The sequence below is a fragment of the Lygodium microphyllum genome, chromosome 4, assembly GCF_053477565.2.
Source record: "Lygodium microphyllum isolate KBCC chromosome 4, Lygodium_microphyllum_v1.1.10, whole genome shotgun sequence".
NCBI classification, from domain to species: domain Eukaryota; kingdom Viridiplantae; phylum Streptophyta; class Polypodiopsida; order Schizaeales; family Lygodiaceae; genus Lygodium; species Lygodium microphyllum.
The window spans coordinates 19,638,903-19,653,703 of record NC_141138.1 but is presented as its reverse complement, the minus strand read 5'-3'; the positions used below and the strand labels follow the sequence as shown (position 1 = coordinate 19,653,703).

Sequence of the window (14,801 nt, the reverse complement as noted above, 5' to 3'; positions counted from 1 at the left end):
TCAATAGGTGAGGAACCAAAGATCTCTCTCTCTCTCTCTACCCCGACTTGCCCACCCCTGTGTGGAATACCATCAAGAAGTAGTGGCCTCTTTCTGTAGATAGCCAGGAGAGTGACTTGGGTGGTGTCGTGATGTTATGAGGACACAGTGTGAAAAAGCATGGAATGCATCATCATCCGATTTCTTTATTGATCTAGAGAGTCAATGTGATCTGACCCATTAGTACTAGTGCGAGTTGCATGGATTATCCGAAAATACTAGATTTTTGAAAAAATTTAGCCTATTTTTTATATTAGTTATTGTAAAAATCTGAAAATTTTAGAAAAAGCTTCTAGATTAGGATGACATACAAAAAGCTAGTTGCTTTTTCAGCCAATTATGGGATTTTCACAAGAGGGATAGATTGACGAAATTGTGCACGTCACGATCGCTGTAAAGGCTGAAAAACTACAGATTGAACTGAAAGAAGAAGGAGTGATCTAGGAGATCCGTGAGTAGGTGTCCTGACGTTTTACCCCCCTTTCAGAGCCAACGGAGCCATCAGATTTGGGGTTTTGAGCAATAGAGAAGAAGCTGTAATTTTTATGTACATTTTGTTCTACGAAGAAGCTCAAGGAGATCTAATGCCTAGAGATTGCTTCTGAGTAGTGCGAAGATTCCAGGTTCTTTCAATACATATTGATTCAATTCATTGTGCTTTGTCTTTGTAGTGTTTACCACTTGGGTATTCTCTATCTTCTCTTCCATCTTCTATCTCTACTTCCTTCTACTTCTAATCCCTGGTGGATTCGACCTTTTGACAAAAACCCCTCCGACATTGGTCAACCCAACGTGAAAGGTCGTCAAAAGAAGGAAAGACAAGATGGAAGAATCTTCGAATTCAATCTCCAGTGATGTTTTACAACAGTTGGTGCAAAATATGAATATGCTTATGCAGGTACAACAACAACAACAGGTGATGCAGGCTTTAGCTCAAATAGAAAGTGTTGTGATGAATGCTTTGCAAGCAGTTGAGTGTGAGGTGAAGTTATTCAATGGCAGGAATACATCTACATATGTACATACCTATGCTCAGAAGGTGGAATTCTTTGGGATGGCTCAATCTTCATGGAGTCGGTATTTTGTACGTGTTATTGTTCATGAACTGAAAGCACGGATAACTGAATTATACTTGCAAGATGCTGACTCGGTAGCCTTCAAGAAGACACTCAAGGAAGAATTTTACATTGAGGATACCAGTTTGATTACACGCAAGACTTTTCAAGAGTGGGTTTTACAACCCAATAAGGGTCTTGTGGCTACAGAATTGTTAAGAGAATTTGAAAGTCAATTTGAGCAATTGGATCTTGCAGAACAACAAGCTCTTGCAAGTCAAAAAATTGAATTGTTTCTACTAGCAGCTGATCCTGAGCTTCAAGAGAAGCTTAATGATTTGCAGGAGGATTAGACTACAGAGACATGTTTGAAAACAGATTGGAGACATGTCAAGGAAGGTGTTATTGCACTCGTGAAGAAGCATAAAAGAAGAGAAAGATTGCATGTCTCTAGCTTGCCCACTGTCACAGGCAAGACAGTCGATGTATCCAGTAAGCCACCTACTTTTGTGGCTAACCCTATGGATGTACGTGCTATTGTTCCCTCTGTTAGGGAAGATGTCTTAGATGAATTGGTCAAAGGCATGCGAGATCTTCAATTGAAGGTTGCAAAATTGGACAAAAATGGACAAGAGGAAAGGGGATGGACAGCAGTCCCTAAGCCTAGAAAAAGATGTATGTGGTGTGGCAGTTTGCAAGAAATGATTGTGCTACCTATCAGGAGGCCTTGGCACGACAGAGTATCTTTTGGAAATATGGCAAGATCCATGCACAAGAAATGGGATCGCCTCTTGCTTTGAATTTTGGAAAGGGAGGTATGCAAAAGTTGTTGGAAGACTTTGCTGTCCGAAATGCTTATGCAGCGGTACATGCTTCTACTTTTGGTTTACAGTTGGATAGAATGCATGGCCAAGTGATGGTTGGTCCAAAGGCTGAAATATGGACACATGCTTTACATGCAGCTGAAAAGAGAAAGGTCACTAATAGTGAAATGCCTCATGCAGGCCAAGACATTCGTGGCATAACTGGTTGGGAATCACCGGTAGATGCATATTCAGTGTATGCATATTTAGCAAAGGTTCAAAACACGGATGTACTTGTGGAAGAAAAACGAAAAAGAGATTAATATATTGTAGGGACATTTAAAAGAATGACAAGAAGAAGTGTGAATCAGCCTAAAGCTGCAAATTAGCCACCTCCCGAGCATGTTATGGAAGAGGTCGGTTAGGAGCAAAAACAAGATAACAAATAAGAGGGCAAAAAGAAGGGCAAGCAGCCAGGATATAAGTTGCAATCTGACATTGAGACAGCCACAGATCTTAAGAAGGTTCTTGAAGAACGAATCTGAAACAGTCGAGTGGAATTTACCTTGGGAGAGGTGCTTGGCATTGCCAAGCAAGAATTTCATGATGAGATCATTGACATAATTAGAAGGAAGCATCAATTTATTGGTGATACCACTAGTGCATTGCTGCAATTTGAAGAGAAAACTAGTTTGTTGGGTATTTGGGCTAAATATGAGCATGAAGTAAGTACAGGATTGTCTATGCAGGATGCTACTAATCAGTGGACAACATGTGGAAAAGAGAAGAAAGTGGTTGAAAATGCATTGCCTTGTAGCAATATGCATGGTGGAGTAAGGCAAATGCAACAATATGGAGAAGAGACTCTAGGATTTATTCCTCGAAGTCCCTACACAAGAAATCATTGGGCTAGAGCTACCACTGAAACCATAGTGAAAATAGAGGAGTGTGAAACTCCTTGTGTTGCTTTACTTGACCATGGGTCTGAGATAAATGTCATTGAGCATGGATTGTATGAAAATGGTGCATGGCCTATAGACACTGATCATGGTTGGCGAACGAGGGCTGCAAATAATTCTTCAGGGGAGCTCTATGTTGCATGTCCTAATGTAAAAGTGACGATTGGTGATGTACAGGAAGAGCAACACTTCTTTGTGCAAGATAATTCCTCATATGCAGTGATTTTGGAACAGCCCTATATTATAGGTGTGCGTATGGAAACAAAGGTCTTGATGATAGTTTTGCTAATGCAAGAATCAGAAGCAAGTATGGGAGAAAAGCAGTCCAATTTCTTACTGTTTGTGTTAATTATCCTAGAAATAGGGATATGCTTCGAGAGTCTCCTTTGGTTCCAAATGCAAGGGAATTCAAAGACCTGGATTTTCATTAAGCACTGATGTAATGCGGGGCTACAATAGTGCTGTTCAGAGGGTGTACTCACCTCTTGATGAAATGAAGCATGTATTTACTATTGGTAATTCTCAATTTAAAGCAAATAGTTCATGTTGGTTTAAGCTTATGGAAGCTATGTGTAGGGCTGAACGCGTATCTATGAAACGGGCTACTAAGGAACTGAGAGTATTGGGACTGTTAGCTGAAAATGAAGGCATTTTAGGCATGTTTTATGGGCTGAATATTAATGACACTCTGGCTGAAATTTCGGCAACTATACATGCAGAAAATGATGCTAAAAACAGAGTGTTGTGAGTATGTTCTTTGGACATGTATGATGTTATAGCATTGTTTGCTCAACAGGAAGGATTACAATGGGTTGAAGCACTTGTGGAGACAAAGTATAAGATACTTGACAAAAAGGTGAAACCAATTGCTTTGCCACTTTCACCAGAGAGTGAGGGTATGTATGAAAAAGTGTCAAGGCAGCCAAGCTTACGAGATCCTGATGATATAGGTCATCAATTTACATCTGAAACATTACAGGAATTGAAAGTTGGTGCAGAAGGGTTTCTTTTGCCTGTTGAGAGAGGCTGTTTTATGCGAATGTTGGCTAGACATGGAAAGGCATTTGCATTTCAGCCAAGTGAAATAGGTTGTGTGGATCCAAATGTTATCTCTCCTATGGTCATATTTACAGTGCCACATGTTCCATGGAACTTGAGGCCTATTCCAGTGCCTAAAGCTTACTTGCCAAAGTTGATGGATTTGCTAAATGAAAGATTCGCATGAAGATCTTGGAGCCTTCTTCAACCCCGTACTCAAATCGTTGGTTCACTGTGCCCAAAAAGAATGGGGCTTTGAGATCTATTCAAGACATGCAACCGGTCAATAAAGTAACCATAAGAAATGTGGGTGCAGGTCCTGTGGTTGATGAATTTGCAGAAGCTTTTGCAGGAAGAGCGATCTATTGTTTGGGTGATATTTACTCGGGTTATGATCAGTTTCAGCTTGCAATTGAAAGTAGGGATATCACAACCATGAAGACTTGCTCTCTTGGGGTTAATACGGATGTGTACTCTCCCACAAGGAGCAACAAACTCAGTGGCACACATGACAAATGCTATGAATAGGGTACTCAAGGATTTTATACCACAATTGGCTATGCACTTCTTGGATGATGTTCCAATCAAAGGGTGTGAAGTGGATGGAAAGAATGAAGAGATGAATGCACATGGATGTAGACAGTTTGTTGCAGACCATATTGTGGATTGTGAGAGGATTTTGACATGTCTAGAAGAGGCGCATTTAACTCTTTTTGGACAAAAGTTTGTCTTTGGAGTTGAAGAGGTTTTGATTGTTGGGCATATGTGTGGGCCTTATGGGCGAAGGCCATCACCAGCAAAAATAGATGAGATTGATAGAATGCAAGATGTATGCACGAATGTATCAGAGTCGTGTAGATTCTTGGGTACATGTGTATTCTATTTGATATGGATTCCTCACTTTGCACATGTAGTCGATGCTTTTTATCAGCTTCTAAGGAAAGGTCAAAAATTTCATTGGGAAAGAAAGCATCAGAAAGCAATGAAGAAATTGAAGCAACTCTTAAAATCTCCTCCTACATTGAGAAAGGTTGACTATTCATATGGAAAGCCTATCATTATTACTGTTGATACAACCCCAATCGGGATCGGATGGGCAATTGGACAAGATGATGAGGAAGGGCAAAGATATGCAATTTGCTTTGGTGCTAAAGTATTGACTGAAGGACGGAGAGGATATCCACTGGTTAAAAGAGAATTATGGGGAATTGTGACAGCCCTTAAATGTGATAAGGAGTATTTTATGGATGCTCATGTAGTCATTAAGACCAATTGTTTGCCGGTATTGGATATGATTACTAGTTGTGCTACTCTGGACATTGTTATGCTCCGGTGGATTGCATACATCAAATCTTTGAACCCTGAATTTCAGCATATTGCAGGAAGAGATAACCTAGTGGTAGACATGTTATCTCGAGCACGTTTTGAGAATGAAGATGGGATGATGGATGAGGAGGAAGAAGATGATTTTCTTATGGCTGAAAATGATGTTGCAAGAGTGAATTTAGCAATGCAAGGTATTGCTACAGCATTAACAGAAGCTTGGATAACAAAGAGATGACACTTTAGATGTTTTATATCTTGTGTAGAAATGTTTCTGGAAGACAAATATGCAGGAGAGTGGCTAAGAATTGGTCAATACCTCGGTACATTAACAAAGAGAGATGAATGGTAAGACGAGGAGTTTAAGAAAATCAAGAGGAAAGCGTATGGGTTTTTCTTAAAAGATGGATACTTATGGAAACATGCTAAAAAGAAACAAGATATGCCATTGCGAGTTTTGGGTGACAGAGCTTCACAAGTAAAAGTAATGCAAGAATTTCATGAAAGCTTGTGGGCTGGTCATAAAGGTGTTTGGGGTACTTTTACAAAGAACAAAGAAAGATATTGGTGGTAGGGTATGTATAAGGATGTTGCTCACTTTGTGGAAACATGTACGACATGTCAAATGTATTCATCTGTGAGACATCCGGATGGATTGCAACCTGCATATCCATTGTCTCTTCATTTTAAGTGGGTGGTGGATTTGGTCACAATGCCTATAGGTCTTTGGCAAATGAGGTATCTTGTGCTTGCTCGTGAAGACTTAACTAATCAAGTGGAAGGGACAGCTTTACGTACCAAGACAACAAATGTTGTGTGTACTTTTCTCTTAGAAGAGATATTTTGTCGGTATGGCTGTGTGGAAAAAATTAAAGCAAATAGGGGTGAGTTGGATGCAGATGAAGCTCACGATTTCTTTGCACGGTTGGGAATAAAGCTTGCTTTGACTTCAGCCTATAACCCTAAAGGAAATGGAAAAACTGAAAGAGGTCATCCACCTATTGTGAAGGCATTGGCAAAAGCATGTGGAGAGAAGGTAAAAGAGTGGCCACGATTGCTCCCTTATGCTTTGTGGGCCGACAGAACAACTCATAGTGTTGTTAGAGGATATATACCTGCAGAATTGATGTATGGTCAAAAACCTATCATGCCGATCGAAGAGATGACAGTCACATGGAGTGTGCTACCTTGGGAGGAGGAGTTGAATCGAGAGGAGTTATTGACCTTACACATTAGACAGTTGGAAAGAAAGTCAGAAGACATAGAGACAACAATTGCAAAGTTAAGGGCAGCAAGGATACAAAACAAGAAACGGTTTGACAAAAGACATAGACTGAGACAAAGAACCATACAAGATGGGGATTGGGTATTAGTGTATGATAGCGGTTTAGACAACCAGCATAGTGCCATGCATAAAGTTTCCAAAAGATGGTTTGGACCCTATGTGGTAAGACATGTGTTTAATAATGCTACTTATGCATTAAATGAGCTAGATGGGACAACCATCAAACTTCCAATAGTAGGGAAAATAATCAAATTATTCAAAAGGCGAGAATCTACTGCCTATGAGTTGCTAGAATTGGAAGAAAATAATGCTCATGATTAAAGGGCTAGCCAAGAAGATATGGAAGATGAAGAAGCAAATGATATGATTGCAGAGGATGAGGAGGACTCAAAATCCGGTGACAACTAGGATTTTGGCACATATCGGAGGATGTGCAGGTTCAGAGGGGGTGGATGTCGTGATGTTATGAGGACACAGTGTGAAAAAGCATGGAATGCATAATCATTTGATTTCTTTATTGATCTAGAGAGTCAATGTGATCTGACCCATTAGTACTAGTGTGAGTTGCATGGATTATCCGAAAATACTAGATTTTTGGATAAATTTAGTCTATTTTTTATATTAGTTATTGTAAAAATCCAAAAAAGTTAGAAAAAGCTTCTAGATTAGGATGGCATGCAAAAAGCTAGTTGCTTTTTCAGCCAATTATAGGATTTTCACAAGAGGGACAAATTGACGAAATCGCGCGCGTCGCGATTGCTATAAACAGCCTGAAAACTGCAGATTGAACTGAAAGAAGAAGAAGGAGTGATCTGGGAGATCCGTGAGCAAGTGGTGTCATGGGGTTTTACCCCCCTTTCGAAGCCCACGGAGCTATCAGATTTAGGGTTCGGAGCAGTAGAGAAGGAGCTGTAATTTTTATGCACGTTTTGTTCTACGAATAAGCTCCGGGAGATCTAATGCCTGGAGATTGCTTCTGAGTAGTGCGAAGATTCCAGGTTCTTTCAATACATATTGATTCAATTCATTGTGCTTTGTCTTTGTAGTGTTTACCACTTGGGTATTCTCTATCTTCTCTTCCATCTCCTATCTCTACTTCCTTCTATTTCTGATCCCTTGTGGATTCGACCTTTCGACAAAAACCCCTCCGACAGCGGGCAAGCCAACTGTGACTTGATGGTTGGTTAGTGTTTACACTCCATACATACATACATACATATACATATGTGTGTGTGTGTGTGTGTGTGTGCGTGTGTGTGTGTGTGCACGCTAATGCCCCCAAACTGGAATACATGGGAGAAGATGAATGGTAGATGGATGGTTCAAACACTTGGGTGAGTGGCCAAAACACATTGAGAGAGTGTGTGTGCATGCATGTGTATGAATTAAAATTTTAAAATAATAAATAAAAGAGTAATAAATCACATCTATATGTGTGTGTGTGTGTGTTAGTGTTCATATCTATGTATGTGTATGTGTGTTAGTGCTCGTGTGTGTGTGTGTGTAGAGAGAGAGAGAGAGAGAGAGAGAGAGAGAGAGAGAGAGAGAGGGGATAAAATAGGCGACGAACAAACGCACAGAGAGAGAGAGAGAGAGAGAGAGAGAGGGGGGGGATAAAATAGGCGACGAACAAACACACATACACACATAGAGTTAGAAGAGAGAGAGAGAGAGAGAGAGAGAGAGAGAGAGAGAGAGAGAGAGAGAGAGAGAGAGAGAGAGAGAGAGAGAGAGAGAGAATGTGTGTGCAGGTGTGTGAGTGAATATTTTATATGAGCTTTGGCTATTGGTTATAAAATATTTTACTAGCTTGTGCATTTTAATGCATATGAAAACATGTGATGTGGTAGAGATGTGAAACTCATTATCAATTAGATTTTGTAATGTGTGTGTGTGTGTGTGTAGAGAGAGAGAGAGAGAGAGAGAGAGAGAGAGAGAGAGAGAGAGAGAGAGAGAGAGAGAGAGAGAGAGAGAGAGAGAGAATCAATATGTTGTTATGTGTTGGTGGAGTTAAACCAATGGGCTTAGTATTTTGATGTGAAATGTTATATGGATCAGTTGTGCCTAGGCCAATGCATATAAGAGAGAATGAAAAGAGAATAAATACGAGTGAAAAATGGGACCATGTTCTATTGGTCTAAATGTATTATACAATGGACATAGACTTCAAGTTAGCAGGTCTATGTAAGAGAGTTCGTGAAGTATAGTATGCTCAATTATGATATGAATTTCTTAATATATGTGTATTCTTCATATTACATGTTGCTTTGGATTGTTTATATATGAATTTCTAATCCAGGCTAAAGAGACCATGTCATCGTTTTTGGGTGTACATTTGCAATTTGAAGGCATTCTCGACATTTTAGGCCCTTTGTTTTTGCCTATCTATGAGAGAGAGAGAGAGAGAGAGAGAGAGAGAGAGAGAGAGAGAGAGAGAGAGAGAGAGAGAGAGAGAGAGAGAGAGAGAGAGAGAGAGAGAGAGAGAGAGAGAGAGAGAGAGAGAGAGAGAGAGAGAGATTACATACATACCCACACATATATATATATGTGTGTGTGTGTGTGTGTGTGTATATGAAATGATATATTAGTGTCTACAAAAGGTAAAAATGACCTATGAGATTTGAATTACAATCACGTGTATGATGGTACAACTATCTGGGCAAAATATGTAGTACAAAGCAAAATAAGAAAGGAAACTAACTATGGCTATGTGTAAAACATAGAGCTCTATCTAGTAACAATGAGCTCCAGATGGTACAATCTCATGTGGGTATGGAGGGCCTAGCAATAATCCCTTCTATTCACCTATGAAGGTGTCATCAGTGTCTCTATTGAGACCTAGGACATTGGGATCGACTAAGTTGAATGGCCCAATCAATCAATACTCCTTGTTTGTGTGTGGACTATGGCAGTGAGAGAGTCTCTCATGTGGACTGGGGTTGTAACTGTACTAAAGTCTCCCGAATCTCCTTTGCAAAGAGGTATGTGAGCTGCCTTTGTAAAGGGCCTTGGTGTCCTAGAGCAGCTTGTACTCTTGAGGTGCATGTCACAAAGCCATTGTATCTCAAGGAGAAAGAGGCCAAGGCATTGCTGATCAATGAAATCCATGACTTTGGATAGTGGTCCAAATCCATCTCTAAAGAGACAATGGAAATGGCCACGGATCTCAAAATACGCTAGGTAGTGGCAAATATAATGCTTTTGTGTCTCTGGCTCTAATTGACATATCTGGCATATGTGCTCCTTTGATGGGATGAGAGAGAGAGAGAGAGAGAAGAAGAAGAAGAAGAAGAAGAAAAGTGGGGAGAGAAAAAAAAGAGAGAGTGAAAACCAGGAGAGGAAAAAAAAATAAACAAAAATAAAAGGCAAAGAAAGAGAGAGAAAAAAAATTAGACATAGAGAATTTCGGGGGAGAGAGAGAGAGTAAATAAAAAATAAAAAATAGAGAGGGGAAAGAGGAGAGAGAGATGAAAAATAGATTGTTCGGTGAAATATGGCACGGCAACTTTGCTTGCCGCTTCTACCCGCTGCCATGAAGCTGCCTAGTGTTCCATGCGCGCGAAGTGCACGCAGAATGCTAGTTTTATTTATTATTTTACAAATATAAATATATTAATAACTTGTATAATAAATGGAAGCATGTGTACTGTCTATGACAATGTGAAATAGTTTAATGGGAGGCATTGCGCATCCACTTGTGATAGGCACCCTGGCTAATGTATGAGAAATTTTGAATTCAAATATACAGAGTCACTTCCTCCCCCTCCTCTTCTCCGCCGCCATCCCCATCTCTCTGTCTGTATCCGTGGACTCGTTTACTGGCGTCAACACGCACAGGAGCCTCGAATTCATGGAGTCGCGAGACGTGACGCTGATCGTGGATGCCAAAGAAATGGACGTCACCACGGCCTTCTTTGCAGACGACGACGGAAGCCCCCTCCTTGTCAAGAAGAGGCGTCGGCGGGTGAGCTTCGCACAGACGCAGACCGTCCATTTTATCCCCAGAAATGATGAATTTGAGACACCTCCGGATACCAACAGTGCTGCCAAGAAGCGGAGCCCCCCTCCTCGGCGATCCCCCCGACTGCGGGCCATGGCTGTAGGTTCCCCTCTTCCACAGGAAGAATCTGCAGGGTTGAACGGGGAATCTGCAGAGCTGGAACAGCCTACGTGTGACATGGATACAGGGAGTCAAGGAAGCTGGGCCAACAACGAAAGCGCCATGGACAGGCGGCAAAGGTGAAATCCTGTGATGTGTTCTGCTAGCTTATGATACAATTAGTCAAAGTTTTTATATTCCAGTGATTCTGAGTTCCGAAGCCATTTACCCCTAAGTGAAATGCCACATGAAATGGCAAGATAACACATTTAAAATGCATATGTTCAGCCGCAGTTTAATAGAAAATGTTTTCTCTCCTTTAGTTGAAATTGGTAGGTGAAATAGTGCATGCTTAAACGTTTCATCAGTGAAACATGTTTCGTGTTTCATCCATGGTGAAATGTGCGTTCATGGTTACCATGCTGCTGCGTAGCTCATCATCATCTTGTGCAGGGCACTCAACTAGTTTCTTAAACAAGGCCAGCAATTTTTACTTTTTTGTAAGCTATGCTCTAGACATTCTAACCTTGCACTAGTTTGTTTCCTTGCTTACTCACTTTTTTCCTTTAAAGGCATGTTTGTGAAGATAGGCAGTATTTTTTACTCTCTCCACTGCAGCTTGGATGGAATGGAGGAAGATTCTGGCTGCCCTGTGCAACTTTGGCATATCTCACGTGCAGAAGAAGAGGACTCAATTTTCAATGATGACCTGAATGGTGACATCACCATGGATGCCACAACATTTACAAAAAACCTGTCCATGTTTCTAAATTTTGGCACCGAGGAGAGAACCTCTGGTTTAAGTGCTGGACAAGAGAATGGAACACGGCCTGACAAAGTGTTGAATGATGGTGATCCACCAAGTGAGGACATGGCCCTTACTAGAGTTGGTGCTCCACATTGGGCCCTGCACAATCCTGACAAATACTCATTGCATGCAGATGATAATGACAGTGACATGAGCTTGGCAACAGGGACACACAAGGTTGAATGGAAGGGCAGAGAGAAGCTTTCATCTGGGAAGGCTGGAACCCTGAAACTGTCAAGTCCATCTCAACAATCTACTGGTAGTGCACCACATGGAAGATCTATCTTGCTTTTGAGTGAAGAGAAGGAGAATATGGATCTGCAGAAGCAGAAAAGTCAGGGATTTAAATCAGAACCTCCAACTCCTGCTAGTGGTGACTCCAGTGTTGCAATGTCTTTGAGCAACACTACAGAAGGGTTTCGTGTCAAAAGGACTGGTGTTTTGGTGGATATTGATGGAAATTCTCAAACTCCAATGTCAAGGCAAAGTTCACATAATTCATTAGTAGATCCCAGTCTTTCTGTAAGTGAAATTGGTAACACTGTTGCTATCTGCAACTTAAATGACCTTATTGCTGACTACACAGTCACAAAAACTGACGGTACTCTTGCCAGTGGTAAGACTTTTGATATGTCTACTTCTGAAACAAAAGACAGTAAATTGTCTTCATACCTTAAAGATGAGGAGCATTGTGATCAGAACTCTGGCCAGAATGGTGGAACTCTTTGTGACAGCACTATGGAGCTCGACAGTGTCAGTTTAAGTCCAGTGGTTGTGGAATCAGTCAAATCAACTGGAGCTGAAACTGTCACTGCTGCCCCGATTCTTAAGTCAAAGCCATTGGAATCCTTATTGGACCAAAGTTTAGCAACATCTGATGCTCATGAACAGTCATTTGCTAAAGTTGACCAGTATGGAGGTGGTTTTGAGTATGAAGCAAGTATGGTAGCTGCTTCACCAGTAGCCAGCAGAAACCAAATGGCAGTTGGGGGTCAGCAAAACTCAAAACAGGATCAAAATTCTGGGGTGGAGTTACCGTCTTCTTCCAGTTTTAAAGTAAGGGCTCCTGAAAGCACAGCACACATGATTACATCTGAAACTCTACGACTTTCTTATAAGGGGCAATCATCAGAACTGGAAACATTGTCTTGTACAATCTCAAAAGTAATAGCTCCTAGCACAAGTGTAGCACTGACTGTGGCACAGGTATCTTCTTATCTGCATTCTGCTTCTTTCTTCCAATGTCTTGTTGGTGTGGAAGGAGTCTATATCTTGATAGTAAAGCCTAAGAAGCAAATGCCGGTGGTTTGCTTCAAGTTTTTGGAAGGGCTTTTGCTCAGTACCAATTTTAGAGAACGTTGAGAGCAAATTCCTAAATATTGTATAGCTTGCTGCGACAGCAAGTGATCTTGTGTGCATTTATGTAACAGGTCATTGGCGTGGCTGCTGCTAACATCCCCCCTGTGAATGTTACTCCAATGGTCACCAAAGGTTTCGAAATGACCCCATCGTTTCCTAAAACAAATGTACCATTAGGGAAACCTGAACTTCCTTTGGGTACTGGTCAAGAAGGATCGAAAAGCAAGGTACAAATTGGAGGATTTTCACAATCAAAAGCGTTGAAGAAGAATTTGAACGAGACTGCAGCTAAAGGAGGCTTGCAACAAAGTGCACAGAACAAAGGTGTACAGGTGAATGTGAACAGTATGGAGTTCACACCTGCAGGAGAACACATGACTCCAATCAACAAGGCAACTCATACCTTTGGGAATTCGAGAGAGATTGTAGATCCCAAATGCTTGGTCATTTTTGATTTCATCACGAGGCATATGGAGGTGAGCCCTTTCAAATTCGAGAAGGAAGCTTAATTCGGGATAAATTCTCACTTTTTGTTGATAAAAGAACCTTGTGTTGGCAGATTTGTCTTAGGAACAGTTGGCTTGAATCTGGAGAAGCAAAGGCACCATTTCCTCCATCAAGTCTTGAAAGCTTAAAAGATCATCTCCAATTCTCCTGCATAATTCGTCCACAGGTGAGGCTTGAGAAAGTGACCTTCATTTTGTACTTGCAGCAAAATTAGTTGACAGATTGAAACCAACGACTTCTTTTGTACATAAAAGAGCATGCATAATTTGTCCACAGTTGAGGCTTGAGAAAGTGACCTTCATTTGTACTTGCAGCAAAAGTACTTGACAGATTGAAACCAAAGACGCCTTTTGTAGATAAAAAAGGAGCCATTTATGTTTATAGAAATAGGCTGTTACGTAAGGAACGCTACATCTTATGGTAGAGACAGGCTGTTACCTAAGGAAATCTCAAATATAACAAGTCGTTTACAGGTCTTGGATTATACTGGTTTGTTATCTCCTTGGAGGGCCCTTTGCATCATTGTCTACTTCATCCTTAAGCCCGCAACTGCTGTCAATGGCAGATGCCATGCATGAAATGATTGGAACGTTGGACATTTAGAAACTTCCCTCTAAATAGTTGTGTATTATCATTAGTGACTTGTCCCACATTCGAAGGAATTTGCAAGTACCTGCATTCGTACGTCTTCCCATATTTGAGAAGTGATACATAGAGGCACTAGTAGCCTTTGAAAAATCATTGATGCTACATGGCATTGAGATTTTGCCGCAAAGAAGTATGCATTTGTGGGTAGTTCTAGGACTTCTAATTTGCTTGTATGTAGAGAATTCAGCATATGTTGATTCTTATGTTAGTGCCAAGGCCCAAATATCATACATGGGATGCATATGATTATCAGCTTAGAGATGGGTAGTTGATATATTTGAGCCAATTTTGCGCAGTCAATTGAACCTCTCCACTTCACCTTCTTCAAGATGCTCCTGATTGCTTCACAACAATGTGAGAGGTAAAGGCCCCCCTGTATATACTTAGTTGAGGCTTCTATTAGCCATTTACGAAATAAGATTTGTCACAAGTAATAAAGTCCTAATGAACACCTATCAAGCTGCACTATAGCTTGATTACTCTTACTCTTGTTAGATTCTTGGATTTGCCAATTTTGTAATATGATGAACGCCTATTGTTGAGCAAGTAAAGTTAAAAGCCTTAATTGCTATGAAATTACGATTAATTTAGGCTTAATTTAGCTTGACAAAAACAGCCCCAAAAATATTTATTCAAAAAAAAGAGTTATTCATTGGTGGTAGAGCAACTTCCCAAAAGTGTCCTACAGAAGGACACGTTGGCATCTCACTTCATCCTCCATTCATCAACCAACTTGTTGCCCCTTCATCAACTGTCCTTTTGCATAAGTACTCATCGCAAACCCTCTTGCCAACACAAATAGCCATCGTGATCATCTCACCTTGCTGCTTTTCTACTTGCCCTGATCCAGGTGCCATTGCTAGCTTGCCAGGTCGTCA

At 40.8% G+C, this 14,801-nt stretch overlaps 1 protein-coding gene across 3 annotated transcripts in view; it reads left to right on the top strand.

The window, feature by feature from the left end:
• The first annotated feature begins 10,193 nt into the window (after positions 1-10,193).
• The window catches only part of LOC148036849 (uncharacterized), a 110,929-nt gene continuing 106,321 nt past the window's right edge, over positions 10,194-14,801 (top strand). The window contains exons 1-5 of one of the 3 annotated variants that reach the window (XM_087675763.1): positions 10,194-10,741; positions 11,220-11,464; positions 11,543-12,615; positions 12,840-13,244; positions 13,328-13,441. In XM_087675763.1, coding sequence (XP_087531889.1) covers positions 10,353-10,741; positions 11,220-11,464; positions 11,543-12,615; positions 12,840-13,244; positions 13,328-13,441 — 2,226 coding nt within the window. In that variant the 5' untranslated portion in view covers positions 10,194-10,352. Of the gene's footprint in view, positions 10,742-11,219; positions 12,616-12,839; positions 13,245-13,327; positions 13,442-14,801 lie in introns of all 3 variants that reach the window. The other 2 variants (XM_087675762.1, XM_087675761.1) reach the window with 2 other exon arrangements.